The sequence below is a fragment of the Echinops telfairi genome, unplaced genomic scaffold (assembly GCF_000313985.2).
Source record: "Echinops telfairi isolate 266 unplaced genomic scaffold, ASM31398v2 ScPeMD7_18;HRSCAF=68, whole genome shotgun sequence".
In the NCBI taxonomy this organism is placed as follows: domain Eukaryota; kingdom Metazoa; phylum Chordata; class Mammalia; order Afrosoricida; family Tenrecidae; genus Echinops; species Echinops telfairi.
The window spans coordinates 84469264-84487471 of record NW_022103915.1 but is presented as its reverse complement, the minus strand read 5'-3'; the positions used below and the strand labels follow the sequence as shown (position 1 = coordinate 84487471).

At 55.9% G+C, this 18208-nt stretch overlaps 1 protein-coding gene across 1 annotated transcript in view; it reads right to left on the bottom strand.

Annotated features, from left to right (window-relative positions):
• Positions 1-680: 680 nt before the first annotated feature.
• SLC7A8 (solute carrier family 7 member 8) overlaps positions 681-18208 on the bottom strand; it is a 60116-nt gene continuing 42588 nt past the window's right edge. The window contains exons 5-12 of the mRNA XM_004698901.2: positions 13978-14103; positions 12410-12563; positions 11723-11846; positions 10177-10280; positions 6862-6958; positions 5546-5695; positions 3100-3277; positions 681-2598 (exon numbers count right to left, since the gene is read on the bottom strand). Of these exons, the coding sequence (XP_004698958.1) occupies positions 2444-2598; positions 3100-3277; positions 5546-5695; positions 6862-6958; positions 10177-10280; positions 11723-11846; positions 12410-12563; positions 13978-14103 (1088 nt within the window). The 3' untranslated portion in view covers positions 681-2443. The remainder of the gene's footprint in view (positions 2599-3099; positions 3278-5545; positions 5696-6861; positions 6959-10176; positions 10281-11722; positions 11847-12409; positions 12564-13977; positions 14104-18208) is intronic.

Here is an 18208-nt window from a genome sequence, read left to right as displayed (position 1 = left end):
GAGTGTGTTTGATTCAAGGTGCAAGAACGAGACCCTACAGGCTGTCTGAACACCCATCCTCACTCAAGTTCCCCAGGGCTGCTCAACATCACGGTGCGAGTCTTAGGAATGCCATTCTTTTTTTTTTTTTTTTAGGAACGCCATTCTTGAAGGAACTTGGCAGCCAACTACCTCCTAAGACAGACCATGCCTGGTGGCCATGTCTCGGAAAGCCATGTAGTGATGAGCACTGTGCTAGTTAAATAATTTCATGTCAATTTGAAGATACATGAAAGTGTAGGGGTGGAGTTTAGCCTGTCAATCAGGTCACAGCCTGATGGTGACTCCTTGTGGGCATGGCTTTCTCATAAGGAGCGTCCTGGGAACCTTCCCCTCACCCCTTCTCTGCCTTCAATCTTCCTACTGGATGACCCTCACGGCTGTCAGAACCACCCCCATTGGATCCACAAGACTGCACCCACCAGCCTGGGATCTTCCTGCAGTTTGCATCATTGCATGTGGCTGCCTGAATCTGAAGCGGGACTGATGGATAATATCGGACTTGGACTTGAGTTGGACCGGGATGTTTTCTCCATAAATTATTACTTCTTGATAAGAAAGCTCTTTCTTACACATATATGAGTGTCACTGGATTTATTTCTGTACGTCAACCTGGCCTAACACAAACACCATCAAATTCCTTCCATTTTCATGAAAAATTTTATTAAACCAAAAGGGAAAATAAATCCTTCGGAATCCAAACAGAACACTAAAACCAATCCAAAGACAGGAGATCATTATCTAGACCCTAAGTAGCCCCACCTCCCCCAAACGAGCTTACATTAAAAACAAACGCCCAAAGGAGATAGAAATACTAGCTTTAAAAATATTTATCCAAAAAGTAAGGCATCCATATTACAAAAAAAAAAACAATCATTGGAGAGGAGGGGGTTGGAGGGATGAGGAGATCCGGAACGAGACCCTACAGGCCCAAGCCCAGCCCGCCTGGTGTCCCCTCTGAAGGAATGTCCTGGCTGGGGTCCACTCAGACCAAGCCAGCGCCTCACCAACAATGGGTCAGGAGAGGTGGAAGGGCAGCTGGGAGATCCAGGCCAGGGGGAAGGGGGTGCTGGGTATTCCAGTTCAGCAGATGCAGTGGGCAGACAAAGGGTGTCCTGCTTTGGGACAAAAGGACCCCGGGTCCCTAGCACGAAAGAAGTGAGTGGGGAGGCCGCCAGGCCCAGGAGCACAGGGAAACGGAGTGTCTGCTTCTGACCGAGGGAGGGGCTTTCTCAAGGGGTTCCTCTCAGGGTCTCCAAAGGGGTGCCCTTGTGCCAAAGGACACTGTCCAAAGATGGGGAGGGAGGGGTTTGAACGAGAGGATGGGGAGAGGACATGGCCTTCCAAAAATACTCTTCCCCCAGAGTTTCTGAGGTGATTGACCGGGCACCTCTAGAAGGTGGGAAAGCAGCAGCCCCACACCCTGGTGCCCTCGCAGGCTTGTAATACCCGGGTCTGTCTTGAGGGCTGGGAGAAAGGCTGAACGTTTGGGCCCAGTTCCAGGTGACCCAGGTTGATTTGGCTCCAAGGTCGTGTCTGAAGGGCTTGGGGATCCTTCCCACCCGGGCCTGGCGCCAAGATCCAGGGCAGGCAAAGGGCACAGGCTGGAGACAGGGCGGGGCGGGGATGGGTGGGGCAGCAGACTCTGGGGTGTGTGTGGGGTGTGTCTGCCAGGATAAGAAGGCAACCGCTCCTTCCTGTGGGCGTGGGTGAGAGGAGGGGCTGAGCGATTGTGTCGGTCCTAGGGGAGACATGTCGGTGACATGGAAAATGAGACGCTTTCTGACTTCAGGAAGCTTTGGCACCAGTTGGGGGCAGGAGGCAGGAGGCAGGGCCAGGATGCTGAGAGCTGAGGCTTTCCCAATCTGTTCCAGGGCCCGGGTAGCGGATGGGGGTGGGGGGAGTGTAACGGGACAGTTCTCCTGGTGGTTGGTCCTTAGCTCAGTGGGGACGCGGTAACCTGAAAGGAACCTTCCCCTGGATAGGGAGTCCCGGCAGGGGTGGTGGTGGGGGCCAGGGGACAGAGGGCAGCGTTCCCGCTGATTTCTTAGGTCCCAGTACCAGCTGCCAGGCCTCTCAGTGGAGTCCTTCCCTTGGACCTTGGAATGGACAGAAAGGCAGCACTGAAGTTGGGTTCCCCCAGAAGGCAACTGGGGGGTCAGTGTCCAGGCACTGCCCTCTAACAGCTCTGAGCAGCCCCGGTGTGGGGACCTAGGGGTGAGAGGCTGATTGTTTGGGTACAAATGTTAGTGTCTTTACCATGTCTCCCCACCCACACCCAGGCCCTTCCCCGATTTGACAGGCATATGTGTGTGTGTGTTGGGGGAGCCCCAGACAAGGAAATAGGCCAGAAAAGAGGGTCAAGGCGGGAAGAGTCAGATGGGTGGGGAGGTGTCCCTTGGGCCTAGAGCTGGCCCTGTGAGCCCTGCTCCTCGTGGCGGCGGCGCATGGGCTGCTGCAGCTCGTGAGCCTCCTCACTCAGCTCCTCCGAGGTTGAGTCCCCGTCCATCTTGGGGTACACGACCACACACAGCTTCTGGCTCAGCAGGGTGAGGGACTCTGCAGCAGGAGAACAGACGGGACCTGGGTCAAGTTTAAGGCTGAGTGTCCCTCCAACCTCACCGGCCAGGCCAGGGCCTGTCCCATCTTCTGTCTTGCCCCGAGGCTTCACCTCAGCACACAAGGGGACTCCCTCTCCAGGGGTTGGCCACCTCCCCTGCCTCTTGCATCTTCTGGGAAGTCGGCTTCTGCAGGCTGCCCCATGCTCACCAAGGCCCCCATCTTCCACACCCCCCACATCCATTAACGGCTGAATCCTAGGCTATACTGGCCTCCACCCAGCCCGGGGCAGCTCCTGCAGAGGTTCAAGTCTCACGTGGAAGGGCCAGCTCCTCTCTTCTCAGAGATCTCTGGGAGGGTGCCTGCCTTTCTTTGGATCACCCAGATCAAGATGAAGCTGGAGCTCCTAATCCTGGCCCCACCTCACCCCCAAAGACCATGAATCACTCTTGATCCCAGACTCAGAGCCCCTCTGGCCACCCAGAACCTTCAACGACTTACCAATGAAACCAGTTAAACACTTGGGCTTCTGTTGCCAGTAAACACCCAGAAAGTAGACGGGCACGCCTGTCAGCATGATGGCCAGGCCGATGCCACACACCACGGGCTCCGACCACAAGCTGAAGATCAGCAGGAAGGCCCAGAACAGCAAGTAGATAACGGGGAAGATCAGGTTGATCTGTGGTGGGGACAGAGGCGCCATGAGCGGGTGGGACCCCGTGCGTGATGCAGGAGCAGGGCACCCTCCTTCCCCTGCCCCGTGCAGGCACAAGGCAGGCTCCACTCTGTCCGGAGACTCCCCTGCCCCAGGCCCCGAGGCGGCAGGTTCCAGGTGGACAAATTTTGGTGAGAAGAAAGAGGGGTCAGGGGTCAGGGAGGGAACAACCCCCGCTGTTCATCTACCCCCTCCAGGACAGGGTGAGACAGGGCCTCATTACCCATGCCTGAGCCTGGGCAGTCAAGAAGCCCGTGGGCACTGGGTGACGTGGGCATGCACTCGCCGAGGTCCCCAGGTGGAGTTGAGACATTCCTAAGGGCAAGCAGACACCCTGCCGCTCCCTCACCTCCAGGCACGGGGAAGGAAGGTCCGGGCCCTTACCTCGGACCAGCCCCAGTACATCCTTCCAAACAAGGGCAGAAGACAAGCCTGCCAGGACCCAAGAGATCCAGAGACCCAGCACCGGACAAGGCATCCCTGGCCCTGAGGGCACCTCCCAAAGCAGCAGCCGTCCCTGGCATCAGCCACGGCTGGAGACTTGCTCGGGTCCTGTTTTCGACCCCTCATCCTCCCCTCTCACAGGGTGGTGGGGAGTGGGGGATGATTTAAATGGTGTGCATGAGGTGGGGAGGGGGGTGATTCTCCCACCTCTTCCCTCAAGCACGTGTAAAAGTGGTGGTGGGGATGACGGGGCAACCGGCTGCAAGGTTTGGAGAGCCCTTAATCCCTAAATTGGAGGAATGTTCTAGAAGCATCTAATCTCCCGTGTTTCCGGAACAGGATTGTTCACATCGGCTCGGGGCTACTCTATGAACTTGCAGGAGAACTTGTAGCACTCCAGCAGGTTTTGTTCTAGACTTTTCCACCCATTCCTATCCCAGAGCGACCTATAGGTTCCTATTGGCAACTGATAGGTTCACTGGGCGCTTTACTCGGTGTAGGGCCACCCAGACCCCAAAGACCAAACTCGCTGCCATCGAGTCGGTGTGGACTCACAGCCCCCCGGTAGGGCAGGGTCGAACTGCCCCTCTGGGTTTCCAAGGCTGGGACTCCAAGGGAGTAAGCAGTCGCATCTTTCTCCCGAGGAGCGGCTGGCTGGTGGTTTTGAACCGTTGACCTCTCCGGAGAACCACTGTGCTACCAGGGCCCCACAGTAATTTATCAGCGGGACAGAGGCCAGGCAGGGCTGAGTGTACTGGAAAACATCCCCTGGGAAATGGCTAGAACTTGGGTAGGCCGAGGGAAGGAGGACTCTCATTCTTGAATAGACAGCGCACGTGAATTCAGTCCTCCGGAGGAACAGGACAGGCACTGAGCAGACTGGAGGGCCCAGGAAAGTGTTGGTGAGATCAGAAACCTTGAAGAAATCAGCTGGGGTTCAAGACATAGCGTGCAGGACACGATGAAAGTGGAGTTCAATCTGCCTTCGCTCCCCGGATGCAGTTTCCTCTGTGGGTGTCCCCAGTGAGAGAGACGAGGCTGTCTACTCCCACACAGAACCAGTCTCGGAAGCTCACGGGGGCAGTTCGACGCTGCCCTCGTGGGTCGAGATGAGCCGGCATCGACTGGATTTTGGATTTTGATGCTCAGTGGAGAACAGACACATGGCTGCCCCGTTCACACATGTCCCTTGCTTCCCAGCAGCAAGAGCAGACCCATCGGGGGACGAACCACAGACAGGTGGGTGAAGGGAGACAACTGGACAGTGTAAGACACCAAATAGCAACAATGTACCATTGATCAACGATTCACGAGGGTGGGAAGGTGGGGGAGGGAGGGGGGGAAAGAGGAGCTGATACCAAGGGCTCAAGTACAAAAACGTTTTGGAAATGTTGATGGCAACATCTGTACAAGAGTGCTTCATACAATTGAATGATGGATTGTTATATAAGAGTTGCCAAGAAAAAAAAGATTTATAAGAGCCCCTCATAAAATTATTAATAAAAAAGAGCAGACCCCCCAGAAAACCCCAATAGTGACTCATAGTGACCCTATAGGAGAGGGTGGGCTTCTGAGACTGTAATTGCTTCCGGGAGTAGAAAACCTTATCTTTCTCCAGCAGAGCAGCTGGTGTGTTTAAACTGCTGACCTTTCAGATCTCAGCCCGATGTGTAATCACTATGCCACCAGGGCTCCTGTTGGTGGCTGAAACAATCAGGAGGCGGAGAGGAGGGGCGGAGGGGCAGGAAGCAGCAGGAGGAGGAGGGGAGCGCAGAGGGAGGCTCTCACCTTGATCGGGCGGGGAATGTCAGGCTTCTTCCAGCGCAGGACGATCTGTCCAGCGATTGTGACGCCGTAGAAGAGGTAGTTGATGAAGCCCACGTAGTTGATGAGCGTGTATATGTCGCTGGTGACCAGCATCAGCAGGGTGGACAAGCACTGGGGGAGGGGAGAGGTTTGTCAGGGATGGGAAAGGTGTGCAGAGACTAGAGGAGGGGTTCACTCCACCTGATCAGGTGAGACACTCTCCTGCCTCCAGCCCGACCAGGGCGTTCCACAATGGTGTCCTCAGAAGGGACACTCCCACGCGTCCCTAGCCGCCCAGGCCTTCGCCGGCACCTTCCTTGGCAACAAGTGCTTTCTTATCGTAGGGGGTGGGGAACAAGCATCTACCCACTGGTACGGCCTGGCATGGGCACTAGCTAATCAGAATGGATGCTGGCCGTAAACAATTGGATTGGTCCTGGAGCCAGTGGCTCAATGGGCTCCCTACATTTCTCCTCCTTGATTGTCACTCAGGTTAATTTATTTCTCCTTAAGGGGCGAGCAGGCCAGACTGCTGCTGCACTGACACCCCCCCAGTGTTGTACCATGCGTGTCTTGACTCTAACTGCTTCTCCCGTGGACCAGAGGAACTTGCCCTGTTTCCGCCCAGGACCCGGACACAGACAGACAGACAGAGCCGAAAGATGCAATGAGGAGGACAGGTCTCTGCGCCCTTCCTCTAGCTCTCCCGGAAAAAGTCTTCTCTCGGGTCCCGTGAGCTGTTTTGTTTTTTCCTGGCCCTCCCCACCCCACACTGCCTTCTCCCTCTTTTCTCAGGTTAATGGTGATCTTTCTTTCAACTGATGTTCCCCATCGGGTGTCCCCGGAGCTGGGGCCTGAGGCGGCCAAGAGGCGGTGACGAGACCCCTGGGGAAGAGAAGCTTCTAGGGGAGGCAGTGCTCGCAGCGGAGCCGGTAGGGTGGGAGGAAGGGCCATGAGATGGACCGAAAGCCTTGCGGTCTTTCAGGACGCAGGCTTGTTTCTTGATTAAAAAAAAAGACAACCCCAAACCAGTTGTCGCTTCTGACGCATGGTGATGCCGTGTGTTGGAGCAGAATGGAGCCCTTGTGAGGTGGCTCTGGGTGGACGCAAATCCCCAACCTTTCTCATTAGCAGCCACGTATGTTAACACGTGACATCTGTAAAGCCCACGTGTGCCATCTGCCGTTGTATCGAAGCCCCAGTGACACCTAACAGCAGACTAGGAGGGTGACGGGGGCATAGGTGGGAAGTGTGCGCTCCCAGCTCAGCACAGGTCCGGTAAAGGGAGGGGCTCTTACTGTGAAGAGCAGGGCTGGGATTGGGGTGCAACGCTTCACATGGATCATGGCCAGCAGGCTGGGAAGGTGGCCCTCCCTGGCTCCAGCGAAGAACAGCCTGGCAGAGAGAGAGGCAGGTCAGCTTGGGACCACCCAGGCATGCCCACCTTCTGGCCCACCCTTACCCAGGACCTCCCCCACCCCTTCCATCCCCTTTCACATGCACAGGGCCCAGCCAACTAGCCACAGGAGCCACATTCACAAAGGCAGGTGCAGGCAAACCCAAAGCAGCCACTGGGCAGGTGGAGGGCTCTTGGGCACAGAGCCCCGGGCAAGACCCCTGGATCTGGACGGCTCGGGGTCCGCCAGTCGCTGTGTATGTGGCTCCCGGTGCCCGCAGGGCCCTGTCTGGGTGGTTCCTCTAGGTTCTAAAGTGTGTCCTCTGCACTGCCTGCAGGGACACGGTGCCTGAAGTGCTGGGAGGGTGAGCTCTGCATCGTGATGGTCCTAACAACACTCATCTTCCAAACAGAAGCGGCTGCGGCCACGGAGGTGTGGGCATGAAGGAACTTAGGGGACATGCGCATATGTTCTTGGTCTTGTTTGGGGCGATGGGTGTCTAGAAGCACCCACATTCATCAAACCAAACACTTAAGAACTATGCATTCCATGTACATGCTGCCTAACATTCGATATCCTTCGAGCTGCTTATTCTACTCCCAGGAAGGCGCCCTTCAGGACTGAATATGGCAAGGGCTCAAATGGAAAGTAAATGTCCAGAGAAGAACGGTGGCAGCCCGTGTGCAAACATGCCTGATACAACGGATGTTATGAGAGTTGTAAGAACCCCCAGTAAAATGATCTTTTAGTAATAATAACAATAAAAAAAGAAATGAACAGAGTTGGTCAAAGATGTACTTGGAAAGGTGGGAAGGAAGGAAACCCAAATGCCCCAAAGTAGGGTCTTGATGGCGTTACTGAGGGCAGGTCTGCATTTCGGTCCGTGGTCACGATTTTGAAAGCCACGTGGCTGCCGGGGAACATGCCCGTGGCGAGCAGCAGCGGAGACAACGGAATGTCCGTGCGCTGCGATTCAGCCCCTTGTGCAGCCGCCCGTGAACACACTGACACGGATCATCTCTGGAGGGGGGCGTACGAACAACCCCCATTTCCTCCCTGACGCTTCATGGCCCCCCCTCAAAAAAGGGAGATTTTAAAACAGACGGGACATTTACCATTGATGCAAAAATAGTTTTTCAAAAATGAACAACTTGAAAAGTTCAGAAAGAAGTCATACGGGGTGTGGAGGTGGTGGCCTAGATCCCCTGGATGGGTTTTCCTCTATTTTCAAGGCTAGTACAGCACGGCATCGCCGGCATTCCGTCTACATCCAAAGAAAGCGGCACTTTTAACAAGAGAGCAGCCCTTCCTTCCTGGCCTCTTCCAGAGAAAAGAAGATTCCCGAAACTGGGATAGTCCTTACACCTGAGTCAAAATGAGATACTTTTGAGACCCCGCACCCCCACCCCCAGGATTTTGTAGAGGAAGCAGCACAGAGAAATGAGCAGCAGGGGGTGGTAAGGGGCACAGAGAAAAGCCAGCCTCGGTGTGCTGGGAAGACTCAGCGCAGCCTGTGATCTGTACCTGTGGGCGAGGGAGCTGGCAGCGGCAACTTGTCAGGAGTGGAGTGGCTGATTGCAGCCCCAAGGACTCACGTGCATTTGCCGTCAACGACCTGGCCCGTGGCCACGAGCCTTGTGCAGACATGCAGGCAGCCTCTGTGCCGGTGCCTTTACCCCATGCTACAACGCCGCCTCATGTGCCACACTGAGGCCCCCCCACCGTCCCCCTGATCTCATGCACACAGCCCGGGCCCACAGGCACATCCCTCCCCGTGCAGCCCGGGCCCAGCGGCACCGTCGGGCCCAGTGACATTTGCAAGTGTCGAGGTTCACCAGAGTTGGTCGTCTGACGAGCAGACAACAGAAGAGACGACGACATTAAGCAAGACACACACCCCACACACACTCCTACATCTCAGGACAGGTCATCCTCTCCCCAAGCACAGAGAGTGAGAGGGGGACAGAGGGAGAGACTGGGAGATGACACGAGGAGGCCTGGCTGGGTGTGGCGGGCACACCATGCACCGGTCCCCCGCATGCAAACGCCTTGCACCCATGCACGCAGACCCTGCGTGGTCTGCCTGAGGGACAAACCCCACTGAAGCGACTGGAGCCAGTCGCTCTCCTCCAACGCTTCCCAGGGAGCCTCGTGGGGGTCACTGTCTTCTACACGCGCCCTCGGCTGGGGTCTCCAGCGGCCGCTGCTCCTATGTAACCTGCACACGAGGTTGCCCGGGGTGAGCACCGGAGGGTCCCGGGGGCGGAGACACCTGAGTTCTCACTTCCTCGTCCTGTACCCGGACTCCACGGTCACCACACTGCAACTCCTCCCTGAGGGGACAGGACGCTCTGCTGTCCCCATCTCTTAGGGTGGGACTGTCCTGGGAAGGGTGGGGGATCTTTCCCGGACCCCTCGGCGGCCCACACCCGGGAATCCTGCAGCATCTGTGGACCTCAGCGACTCAGGCGGGTCTTGTCTCACGTTCGATCAAGCTCAAGACACGAGAGGCAGCGAAGGGGTGGACGGATGTCAATGAGAACCCAGATTCCGGGGTCTGTGGAGGCAGGAGCTGGGGACTCGTGGGCTCATCCGTGCCTCTGGGTCCCCAGAAAGTATAGGGAGCAGTTGTGGCTGAACAACAGGCTCTTTCTCTGGGGAAGGGCTCTTTCTGCTTTTGCCCCTCCCACCCCCGCCCCGTTTGCTTCACACGCTCCGCCTGGCCTGCCTCAGGTAGGCCTGCAAAGGCTGCCCACAGCTGACTCTGTGCTGTGCAGGGAGGAGGCCTGTAGCCCCAAGGGCACAGGTGGCAGTCACCTGCAGTCCAGTCCCATGACTTCCCCACCCAAGAGAGATCAGACCCGGAGGCCCCAGGCAAGTCTCCACCAGGCCCCTCTTGGAGCAGGGTTCCTGTCTAGCCAGCAGCAGTCGCTGGCAGGAGGGTGGGGAGGGGGACGCTTGGAGAGCAGCCAAGGCTCTGTCGGACTGCGGGGTGCACAGTCGGGGGCCTGTTTGCTATGTGCCTGCATGGTCCACACATCGTCAGCCCATCCACACTGGCACGGCCACACCGCACGTGAGCACACACCGCTCCCTCTACTAGGCCGCCCCCAGATGCCCACACAGACCCCTGCTGACAGAGACAGCCCCCACACAGAGACAGAGCAATGTGGACAGCAGAGGGGGCCCTGGCCGGGGCAGCGACGGGCAGCTCACCGGGACGAGGTGAAGAGAGACCCGTTGACGCCTCCAAACGTGGACAGGGCCACCGAGATGGGCATGATCCAGGCCATGACGCCCAGGAGCTTCTCGCCAAACGTCTGGGCAGGGAGGCAAGAGGAGAGGGGAGAGAAGAGGTCACAAGTCCGGCAGAGCGCACCTCCCTCCCTCCGTCAAGCAAGGGCTGAAGTGTCAACTGGCCCCCTGCAGCCTGCCGTGGGGCCCCACCCCTCAGCCTCCCATGCACTGTCCGTCTCCACGCCCACACTCTCTCTAAGCTCCTTGAGAGGAGAGACTGGGGTCCTGGGGTCCCACCACCTTCCATGTGGCAGCTACACAGCGGGGGTTCTGGGACCGTTTGGGGCTCCACACTCCAAACTCATTGCCATTGAGTGGACACTGCACACACAGCGACCCCACAGGGCAGGTAGAACTGCCCCTATGAGTTTCCGAGACTAGAGCTCTTTTTAAAAAAAACTATTACAAAGTTTATTTAACAAAAAAAAAAAATTAATGTGAAAAACGTCCAGCCTCATTTTTCACTGTGCTAAAGCCGGTCCTTGGGAGAGGGGGCACGTGGAAGCCATTGGTGTCTCTGTCATCTCTTACACTTGCTCCCAGGCTTCTCACCATGGTGACACTGTTGCCACCATCCCACGATTATTCTGTTGTCCGCTAGCTGCCATTCCCACACGCTCCTCTATCACAAGACCAAATCCCCGAGGCCGCCTGTGGACACGCCTGCTCCCATTTCATTCCCACGATAACGTCTTGTCCATAAAAGGTTTTCAACTCGGGAAGATGGGCTTTGCCCATTGAGCCTTCTCTGAAGTTCAGCGAGCGCTGCCTTCCAGACTAGAACTCTTTTTTAAGAGGGTAGAAAGCCCAGCCTGGCTCCCGAAAAGTGGCCGGTGGTTTCCAATTGCTGACCTTGCTGACCTTGAGCCCAACCAGTCACCACTACACCACCAGGTCCCTTCCTAAAAGAGACCAAATGTAGGGCAGTAACAGTAAGAAGAAATGCTTATTATCCCTGCTTTAGGGAAACTAGGGCCGCACATGCAGAATGCGGAGAGGCGGAGGGGGACCCAGGTGGTGTGTGTCCGGGCCTCGCACCCATTTCCCTTGTTCTGCAGCACAGTGAGGGAGACAGGCCTGTGAATCCGAGACCGGGGTCAATTCCTAGCCCCTCCACGAAGGAGCGAGAGCCTTTGAGCAAAGAAGGCCAGGCTCTCGGAGTCTCCACGTGCTCATGTGTACAGTAAGGAGGAATCCTGATTCATGGGGCGTATTCCCAGCGCTGTGGGCCCTGTCACGACCACTCAGTTCGGCTCTTAGAACGGCTCTCGGTCGAACCAGCCACCAGCTTGCTCCTGTAATGTGCAGGCTCCCCAGTGAGGGAAGGATGTGGTTTCTGGTCTGGAAATCAGGATGACTTCCAATTTCACAAGGTCATGTAGCAAGGAAAAGTAAGTAAGGCTATGATGTAAGCAAGCCTATGTCAACATTCCCGCATGGAGAGGCCGGGGGTGTGGTTTCTTACCACTGCAACTGCGTTGGACGCCAGCAGCTCCTGAGGGGACATTGCGGTGACGTAAGCAATATTGGCGAAGACATACACGAACGTGACCAGCGGGACCGAGATGTAGATGGCTCTGGGCAGGTTCCTGCAGAGGAAGAAGAGGAGGCGAGAGGGGGAGGCATGGCACCCAGGGACCACCTGGAGCCTTGGACACCCCTTCTGTCTTTCTTACAGTCTTGGGTGACGGTCCCTTTCCCCGGGAAGTGTGTTTTGTCTCAATGCGGGCAGGGCAATTGGAAGGAAGCTAAACCACTCAGGCTGAACAGAAAGCCTGGCGTCCCGTCCCTCCCCCACTTTGATCTGCATCTCCACCATGCCGCTCTTCCCTGTCGCAAGACCCAAAGAGCGGCGTGCGGCAAGACAGGTGAGTAAGAGAGAAGCACGTGCCATTCTCTGAGGCAGTGGGGTCATCTCAGCATCGTTTCCAGTTCTGGGCCTGCCCTGCCTGCCTGTGACAGTCACCAGATCACTGTTCTCTGGAAATAACACGGTTTCTTCAGGACCAACCAGATCACGGGCAGGAGAGAGGACGGGGTGGAACCCGGGGAGAAGTGGGCCGTGGGCATCTATCGGGCTCTGCCTTTTCAACAGCAGGTGCTAAGTCCTTCCCGGGGAACTCAAGGGGAGGGCTGGGCTGTTTCAACTCACTTGTGGGGGTCCACAAGCTCCTCGGTCACGTAGTTGAGGAAATTCCAGCCTCCGTAGGCAAAGGAGCCCTGGAGGAAAGCCAGGGCCACCAGGCCTATGTCGGGCTCCTGGAAATTCTCAAAGGCATTCTTTGGCTCCAGCCAGAAGTACTTTCCTGCGGACACAGGGGCAAGGGCTGCTCTGAGAGGCGAATCAGAGGTCCGGGCAGCCCAGCTGAACACACCGGGGGAACATGGGTCCAGAACCTTCCAGAACATGCTTAACAAGGCCCTGTTTCCGAAGGAGACGTTCCTGGGGAGCAAGGCCAGGGGAGGGCTCAGGAGGAGCCGGACAGTCTGGAGGCTGGAGAGGGAGGGAGCTTGCTCCCTTGGGGAGGAGACGCAGCCCGGGGGTCGCCAGCAGCCTCCTGACCAGTCCGTGAGGGCAAAGCTGGCACCTTTTCATGGGAAAGAATCGAGGGCCGCCCACAGGTGAACGTACGCCTCCACGCTTCCTGCCAGCTACGGTTGTCTTTCTTTCTTGGACAGTATCTTCCTATCTCTTTGCACTCCCCACTCCAGGGGGAGAGAGTCCCCGAGAATAGAGGTTCCTTGGTAAATAGTGAATTTAGTATTGGTTTCCCCCCCTCCCTTGTTGTAGAACTCGGTGACCCCAGTGACACCCTCTGAGCCCTATACCCACTCTCACCTCCTTTCCCGGTTGCTCCTCTCTAGGACCACCCATTTGCTGGCCCGGAAGTCTCCTCTCTCATCTGAATTACCGAGATGGAATCTCTTGTCCCCCACCCCCCTGACCTGTCCAGAGAGAGCCCTCCAGAGAGGCTGCTGAGCGACTGTGGGGGTCATGAGACCCAGGGTGACTGAACTTCCTTGTCTGTCACTCAGGATCCGGCCGGGCACGAGCGGCTCAGTGAAGGAACTGAGAGTGCAGGAGGAGGGTTCAAAGCCTTTGAAAAGACACCATGGTGGCGGCGGCGGCGTTCTTCGAAGGACATGCTAGCCCGCCAAAGCGCTTCAGCCGGCTGCGCTGTAATGACCATCGCTATCACCGGAGGGAGACGTTACGGACACACAAGATGAAACAATCCTGGTAGCTCTTCCTGAACTTTCTGAAGTGTTTCCCTACTGGCGCCCCCCCACCCCCACAAACACGTAGCAGAAACGGAATGAGGCTTCCTGGGGTTAAAATCCAGGCACCCCTCACTGCCTTCAGGGCATGTGACTGGTCATGTGACTCTCCGGCGCCAGGGGTCCCATGGAAACCAAACACAGACGCCGGCTTGGGAAGGACCAAATCCGGTGGGGAATGTTGGCAGGGGCCCTGGAATGCTGGGCTCTCTTGTCGAGCTCATGAGTCATTTTGAAACGGATGAAATTCTGCTCTTCTGTCCCCAATTTCAAAGTGTGGCCAAAGATATCACATCCCAGGCAGGGGCTGTGCTGGGACTGGGGCAGAAGGGGTGCCCAGGGAGCCCCGAGGTGAGCACGGGAGGACGGTGGACCCCTGCCCACGATCGATTTCCTCCCCGCTCTGTGGCGCAGGCCGGCTGCTGCTGGGATGGCACTCACCTTTGCAGATCTGCACGATGCCCATGACGATGATCAGGGCCAGGGCTAGCAGCTTCCCGGCGGTGAAGATGTCCTGCACCCGGGTGGCCCATCGCACACTGGCGCAGTTGATCCACGTGAGGAGCACTGCAATGAGAGGTCCCCCACGTCCCTTTCAGGGGCCGCCACGAGGCTGCCGTGGCACCAGCGGGCAGAGGCAGGCGTACCCCTTGCTCCCAACAGGTGGGCCGAAGGGGGCACAAAGCTCAGCCCCCGTGATGGGAAATTGGCGAGGTGAATGGGTTGGTCACACACAGGGCTGTGGCCCATTCGGAGCTAGCTGGGGCATGTCCTGCCGGGGCTGGAAGACAGACGTATGGAGGTGTGGGCACTGGCGTGGGGGGTGGGCGTCGGCATCTGATTGGTACAGGAGCATGGACCTCATCTCCACGGCCAGCACGTGCTCGGGAGAGCCCTAGGAATTACAGCGATCGGATGGCACCTTCCTGAGCCTGACTGCAACAACTGGGGTCTACGTAAACCCTTCTCTCTCTCTCTCTCTCTTTAAATCATTTGACTGGGGCTCTTACAGCTCTTATAACATTCCATACATCAATCGTATCAGGCACATTTGTACATAGGTTGCCATCATCATTTCCAAAACATTTTCTTTCTACTTGAGCCCTTGGTATCAGCTCCTCTTTCCCCCCCCTCCCTCGTGAATCCTTCATCAGTTATATACTGTTATCATTATTTCATATCTTACACGGTCCGTTGTCTCCCTTCACCCACATTTCTGTTATTTGCCCCCTTTGGTGTGTGGGGGGCAGCTACCTACCCAATCTTGTGACGGGTTCCCCCTTTGCCCTCCCTGGCCCTCCCCCTCCCCTCAGGATATCGGCCCTCCTCCTCTCTTTTTAGTTGTGTTTACCACGGCAGAATCACCACGGGGAGTCACCTCCTAACAGTGTTCAGTAGGACATGCTTTCAGCGACGGTATTGGGTCTTTCCACTAATCAAGGCCAGCTTCAAGACAAAGAACCCTGAACACTCCAGGAAGCTCCCTGTGCAGGTGCTCTGTCCCGTCCACCTCGGTGTCTGGCTTCGTCACCCGACTCTCTTGGAGGGGCACCGATGCGGCTGCGTGGCGTCCGTTCTTCCCCTTTCTATGAAACAATATTCTTCCCCCGCATGCATCAGCGGATGGGCACCTGGGTTTACCTCGCTTTGAGCGCTCATAAATCCACTGCTATGAGCGCGAGTCCCTCGGGGTGGATCACGGGAAGAGGTTTGACTTCTCTGGCGTAGAGAAGCAGGAGTGGGGTGCTGGGTCATCCAGCAAAATTATACTTAACTTTAGAAGAAGCTGCCAAGCCAGCACCTTAGGGTGCCCGGCTACCGCTGCCAACCTTGCTAGCCGGGATCCCATTAGAAGGCCCCGGATAGAGCAGGGGAAACAGAAAGGCGGAGCAAAAACCAAACATCCTAAAAGGGGCCAGGCACCCGGATCGGATCGGATAGAGACTGGCGGGAGGGACCCTTGGGCCTGTGGCCCTTGGTCACCTTGCAGGTCTGGATCTGAACGCACACCCGGGGTTCCGTTTTCAGCCAATACCGGACAAGTCTAAGGGCACAGCCACATGGGGAAGCACACGCCTTTAGCATAAGCACCCGTTCTAGGCCAAAGGGCAACATTCCGAGAGGCGAGGCAAGACCGAGGGCCTGCAACAGAAGACACGGCATCGAGAGGGGAACGCAATGCGACGGAGGAGCTGAAACAATGCGCAGGACCGGCCGGCCGTGATGCCGGTGATGTGCTCTGTCAGCCTCCGTCCAACGCACACGAAATGCACAATGGGAACAAGAGACAACAACCATCCTTTTCAGAGTGACCGCAGCACTGTGCATCCCCCCATCCCCAGCAGTGCACCAAGGCTGCCCTTCCACCCTCGGCAGCAAGGGGCGGCTGTCAGTCCTGAACCCGGGGCCATCCTAACAGGTGTCTGAGGAGCCCTAATGGGCGTGCTGCGGGGAAGCGCGGGACGGCTAACCCAAGGTGGTCCATTCAAACCCAACTGGGGAGAACAGACAGGCTCTCTGACCCTCTTCGGGGTCAGAATGGACGAAGGCAATGGGACAGGGTGCTGGTTTTCAGCAGGTGGAGCCACCAGCGTCTCTCGAGGAGGAAGACGGGGCTGGCGTTCTCTGTAAGGTCTGGAAAGCCCCAAAGGGCAGCCTCACTCTGCACAGTAGGGTCACGAAGAATCGGAATTGACTGGACGGCGCGGGTGCGGTTTAACAGGTGAGGTGTCGCCCAGTAGAGCCCCCTGGTGCTGCAGGAAGCTCTGGACTGCTAACCCAGCAGCTGCTCCACAGGAGAGCAGAGGTCCTCTGCTCCCGGAACACCTGCGTTCCAGAAACCTTATGCAGCGGTGCTCACCTGTGGGCGCGACCCATATTTCCGATGGTCTTAGGAACTGAGACACCGCTCCTCTGTCCGTCTCCAGGCGGGTCCGCCCACATGCAGATACGCCCACCTATGAGTACCCTGCGTGAAGACTGTTACCCATGCTACACCATGCTTCAAGACAACATTTCATTGATTTGCCATTAGAAATAAATATTTCACAATATAGAATCACATATTGTTTTTATGATCACTATGCTTTACCTAGGTTCAATGTGTAACAATGAAAATACATCCTGCCTATCAGATATTTCATGACAATTCATAACAGTAGCAAACTTACAGATACGAAGTAGCAACGGAACTAATGTTATGGTTGGGGGTCACCACCACGTGAGGCGCTGTATTAAAGCGTCTTGGCATTAGGAAGGTTGAGAACCACTGAGTTAGAGTCTCAGAAACCCACAGGGGCAATTCTCTGGCCAATACGGCCCTAATGAGTTAGAATTAACTCAGTGGCAGTGAATTCTGAGGTGTTTTTTTGTTTGTTTTTGTTTTAATCATACAGTAAGTATACAATGAATATTTAATAAAGGCACAAATAAAATGCCTCAAGTTCTTAGCCCTCATTTCCACCTCAGTTTCCACATTCCATAATCCATACCCACCTCCTGGTGCCCCAGGGCATCCCCAGGGGGCTTCAGAGGAGCTAAGAGTGAGGTTGACTTCCACAGGGAAACTCCTCACTCCTCTGGGAGGAGCTGTTCTCCAAGGTGGTGTTGTGTCAAGAGAATCAGAGGAAATGGGGAGAAGAGCATGTTGCAAATACTTCTGATAAAGACCCACTTGGCTTATCTTATTGCATTCAATTAGGATTTCAGAGCCAGGAGTCCGGTGACCATCTAACCCACATCGTTCTCAACAACAGAGGGTGTGACCTCAGCTTTTCATGCTGCACTCAACCCCGGGCACCTTTTTGCCCAAGAACTCAAGCGAACACAAGCAGCAAGTCTACCGGACAAAGGACACGGATTTGTGAGTGGCAGGAGATTTGGACATAGAACCCAAGTCCCCAGGACAGGTGAGGTTTATAAGGAACTGGGTCGTGAGCTGGGAGATTATCCTGGGGAAGACCATGACACGAGGTGACAAGAAAGTGCTGGGGGGGAGGGCGTGCAATTAGAGCAGGGATGCCTCCTCCCACCAAGCCAGCCAGGGAGTGCGGCCCCTCTCTAAGGCCTTAAGGCAGGAAACCATCTCCTTCACAAGACACACCTCGTCAAGACAGACGCCTATAAACTTTTTTTTTCCCAAATCATTTTATTGGGGGCTCGTACAACTCTTATCACAATTCATCCCTCCATCGTGTCAAGCACCTTTGTACATTTGTTGCCATCATCATTTTCAAAGCATTTTCTTTCTACTTGAGCCCTTGTATCAGCTCCTTATTTTTTCCCCTCTCCCCCTCCCTCATGAACCCTTGATAATTTGTAAATTATTATTACTTTTTCATGTCTTATACTGACTGATGTCTCCCTTCACCCACTTTTCTGTTGTCCATCCCCTGGGAGGGTTATAGTAGATCATTGTGATCGGTTCCTCCTTTCTCCCTTTACCTTCCCTCCTTTAAACTCTTCTAAGACCAAGTGTCTTGGTCTTCCTTGTGGCTGGTCATAGTCCTTTAAAGGACCGGACCAAATACACTGGCTCTGGGTGTCCTCTCCCGTCTGACCTTATCGCGACAGCTTTATAAGAACACAGCCCTTGACTAACATTTAACCATTTACCTTTATGGGGATCTCAAGATGGGAAATTCAGAGAATGAGGTGGGGAAGCAGGCTGATT